Below are 4,203 nucleotides of genomic sequence, written 5' to 3' on the forward strand. Positions count from 1 at the left end.
CACGACCCAACCTCTCTCCGTTTAGGTCACTTTCAGTTTTATTTCTCTTGTATCTTATGCATCAGTCCCTATTACAAGTCACTTTCCGCATCACACATGCCTACTCTGAACCTAACCATTTCCTTGCATTGCTTTGTGTAAGCTGTGTTTTCTCCTGCACGTCCCTCTCTCAGTCTGATTTTGAGCTCATACGTGTCTGAAAGCAGGACTAATGGAAAGAAAATACTCTGGGACAACAGAGGGAAAATAAAATCTGTGGAGTAGATAAGTTATGCTGCCACTTGCAAGGAACAAACAAATCCGTGCAATCAAGGGAATACAGCTCTGTAAGACACTGTCTGTTTCCTGCTGCTAAACAATTTGGGGATGGGTTTTTATATCCCTTAGCAACCTAATGTTCCCGAAGTCAACAGGAATTTTGGCACAGCTAACTCCTGTTAATGAACTGTTTGCGATGCTTTAAAAAAAATTATACAGCCTGTCACGGAAAAAAAAAATGCCTCTCTGATTAAAGTCATCCCAAGGAAAGGGTGGAAGTGAACTGCAATTAACCTCTTTCCTTCTGCTGTCCATCACGCTGTCAGCATGTAGCTGCGTTATTGTGTGACAGAGATTGCTTGTGGACGTTCCCTCTGTAGCACACACTCAGCTGTCGGCAGCGTGGGCCATCTCAGCATCCATCTGATGAAGACGACTATTATCCTGATGGCCTAGTGTTTTCTCTAACTCTGTTTTCACTTTAAGCTGACAGTCCCAAATTGCATTCTGTATACTCTGCAGGTTCCACTGGGTTCTCAGGAGAGCATCATCCAGTGTGAAAACACCATCGCGTATTCTTCGCACTTGTGTGCACACAGCAGATGATTTCAGCTCCAAACCGATCTCATGAACTATTTTTCGGAGGTACTGCTGAGTCTCATGCAAGCAATGGATTTCTGGAAGGACAGAGAGATTGCTATCAGAAGCAGCAAAGTGTTGACACAAACTCAGACCTGGTCTGTAAATCCCGACATCATTATGCCGAAAGAACTGGTTTGGTAGAAGAGACTATTTAAGATACAGCACAGGTGGATTATGATTGTCTGGAATACTGCAGGGTGTCCTAGCCCCTCCCAAAGTGAATGTTTTAGAAAACAAACCTATAGGTACAGGAAAGTAATGTAGATATTTAGGTATTTCAAAGGGGATAAGAAGAGATACCTTTTTAATAAAACAAATACTTTGCGAGGAGTAGGGAGACTGGCTGCAGGAAAGCAAATCACACTTTTAAAACAAAACAAAAAACCCCACTGAAATGTGTTACACTGAAATATTAGGATAAGGAAGAATGTTTGCCCTATAGTGTTCATGCTGCAAATTTTATTGCCTCCGTCTTAGATGTGGAACTGGCAGGGAAAAACCTGTGAGCTGGGTGCACAGCTGGCTTGATTTACTGCAGCAGCTTCAGTACTGTGATGGCTCCAGATCTTGTGCTACCAAAAAATCTTTGCACCACACTACAGAGTTAATCTAACGAGGACATGCTTTTGTGGCTTTGGAAACTACAAACCATTACATTTTCTGCAGGGATTACCAGTTACAAGTTGATCCGAAGTTCCCACCAACTTATTTTGCCTTAAATTGCGAGTAAGAAACTGAAGTTTACTGACTTATTTGCCATAATATACACTCAGACTTCCCCAGTAGTTTTTGTACCGGTCCTACCTAGCTGGAATTCTGGAAGTGTGAATTGGAGGCAGCGGATTGCTGTGATTATCGGAGGGGTTTTTCCCATGGGGCGAATCAACCCTTTGACAGCCAGCTCGTATGCCTCTTGTGATTTCATATCAATGTTAGAATGCCTGGAATAAGAAAAAAAAAGTGAGCAATGCAGACACTTACTACTTCTTTTCAATGGGATGCAAAATATCTCCACCCCCAATAAAGTAGAACCGCGATTTTTATTCTTAAAACTGCCTTTGTGACGAGTCTTTGCATACATTTTAATGCTATGATACGTGTACTGTCAGCATAGCACAGTTTGGGAGGGAGGTACTTGGTCACGTCTGCAAGATATTTTTGTAGGTCCTAATGTAGCTAATAGGTCCTAAAATAGCTGGAGATTTCAGGATACAAGAAGGACACTTAACTGCAACCTCTCGCCAGAATACAGAGCACTCAGAGTAACTTCTCTCTGTTCTTGTCTAGCACTCCAACCTTTAAAGACTTGATTATGGCAAACAAAATCATCTCATTTGTTTTAAAGACCAGCAAATGGCAGTCAGATGAGGTCAGATATGTTTCCCCACTGGATACGTACATCAGCAGGGCCTTATGATTTGTTCCTTGAATGACAGCGAGAATCCGTTCCAGCTTCTCCCTTGTGATATGATCTGCAAATATTAAGGCAGAAACGAACTCTCAATTATCCATCCAGAAACTGGAAAGAGACAGCAGTCTGAAATGTGCCATCAGGGTATTACGGTCCCTTTGGCAGGCAGTCACATCGAGATGGGTTGACAAGACCTGCCGAGAGGTGGCTTCAGCAGAGCAGAGTCACTGCTCCAGGCTGCGCCATGGTAACGCACAGAGCAGCACAGCGCTGGACTAAAAAGGGAAGAATCATTTTGCTTAATTGATTTCAAGATGTTGGCTCCAGTTTCTCTTATCGGGTGTTTGAAGAGTTTCATTGAGTGAAAGCTTCTAACCGCTATCTCCATGTATGATTTACGGAGAGATCTGGGCGCCACCCAATCCAGCAGCAACCACTGTCATCAGGACTCATACTGGCTTTGTGCGTATTGTGGTTGTATTTAGAACACATGGACTGTGATGTCTGGATTGCACGTGGGCTGCGTGTAAAAATAATGACTAGAAAGCACGCAAGGCACACCTTTCATCTTTGTGCAACTTACCTGGTTAAATGCTTCACAGTTAGCATGCTGTTTGTTTGGTGTTCCTTTTTTTTAAAAAAAAATACATCAGTTCAGTTTCTTACCAAATGTTGTCTTCTCTACTAGCTTCCCTGTGTCGGAGAAGTCATCAGTGGCTTTACCGAACAGCCCACCAACAGTGTAAACCTTGAAGAAGAGCAAAGAGTGCAATTAGTCAAAGAAATACACCAAGCAATTGAATAGCAATACTCCGCCATGCAGCAGCGAGGAAGCGCAGGCTATGGTGGTGTTGCACAATAAGACAGCAGCGTCCTCTGCTCATACAGCCATGTGTGGACACTCACGTGAAGGACAAAATTCTGGACCCTGAAAAGCTCTCAAAAGCATTGGTGGGTTTGAGACTCTAAAGCAGAATCACCGCCACAAGGCCAGCCTGGGGCACCGGGGCAGGATTCGAGGGTGAGGTTGCGCTCGGATGTTCTGGGGCCCTTCAGAGCCATCACCTACCTTGGTCAGGTGGCAGTTGTACAGGTCAGTGAGTAGCTTGTTCCCGTGGCCTATGCCGAGTACTGAAACACAGAAGATGGGGAACATGTTATTCAGCCACATGTAAAGCTCCTGACGGGCATTGACACAGCGCTGCACACTCACGCTGCTTTTCTTCCCCCCTGGATGTGGCCATCTCTCCTTAGAAGCCGTGTCTGAGCAGTGCAATTGGACCCCCAAATTACTGCCTGTCATTTAAACTACGATAAGCCTGTAACAAGGGCACTTGGATTTCCCAGAACTTTCCACCTGGGTACTTTGTGGCAAACGTCTAGCAGTGCCCACCACGGTGAAGCCAATTCAAGTGGTGGAGCAGAGATGGGCGGTTACGTGGCAGATCACGGATGGTGTCCCGGGCAGGAGCTGGGTGTCTCACAGCAAAGCCCTGTGTGCCATGGGTAAGGGACTGCTCCCGTCCCCTGGCGTTGCCAGTGTCTTGTTGGGTCATTTCTCCTGTGTTTTAGCATCTATATTCCTGGCTGAGTTGTGAGACCCAGGGGTGCTGCCGTGTAATGGCTGAGTGTTCAGTGCTTCTTCCCCACACGGAAACCCATCACCTCACAGCCGGTGGGACGCAATGCCGCTCCGGGATGAGACCCACCAAAGACTCCCGAGGCCTTCACATCCAGCCGGTGACCTGCTCCGATCTTCAGCTGCCTGAACCGCGGACCTCGGACTGCAACGGGGACAGTGTCAGGGATGGTCCACAGCGCCCGCCCGCGGCTCTCACCATCCCGGGGCTCCCATCATCCCGGGGCTTCCATCATCCCGCGGGTCCAACAGC

At 46.4% G+C, this 4,203-nt stretch overlaps 2 protein-coding genes across 2 annotated transcripts in view; one reads left to right on the forward strand and one right to left on the reverse strand.

The window, feature by feature from the left end:
• Positions 1-432: 432 nt before the first annotated feature.
• TRUB2 (TruB pseudouridine (psi) synthase family member 2) lies at positions 433-4,117 on the reverse strand (the record flags this gene model as incomplete). The annotated part of the gene is made up of 6 exons (XM_009888074.1): positions 433-935; positions 1,705-1,841; positions 2,300-2,372; positions 2,978-3,059; positions 3,381-3,442; positions 4,021-4,117. Coding segments are annotated over 6 exons (741 nt in total), but the record flags the coding sequence as incomplete, so codon positions are not given.
• Position 4,118: 1 nt separating this feature from the next.
• COQ4 (coenzyme Q4) overlaps positions 4,119-4,203 on the forward strand; it is a 5,437-nt gene continuing 5,352 nt past the window's right edge. The window contains exon 1 of the mRNA XM_009888075.1: positions 4,119-4,193. Within this exon, the coding sequence (XP_009886377.1) occupies positions 4,119-4,193 (75 nt within the window). The remainder of the gene's footprint in view (positions 4,194-4,203) is intronic.

Source organism: Charadrius vociferus, unplaced genomic scaffold (genome assembly GCF_000708025.1).
Source record: "Charadrius vociferus isolate BGI_N301 unplaced genomic scaffold, ASM70802v2 scaffold56, whole genome shotgun sequence".
NCBI classification, from domain to species: domain Eukaryota; kingdom Metazoa; phylum Chordata; class Aves; order Charadriiformes; family Charadriidae; genus Charadrius; species Charadrius vociferus.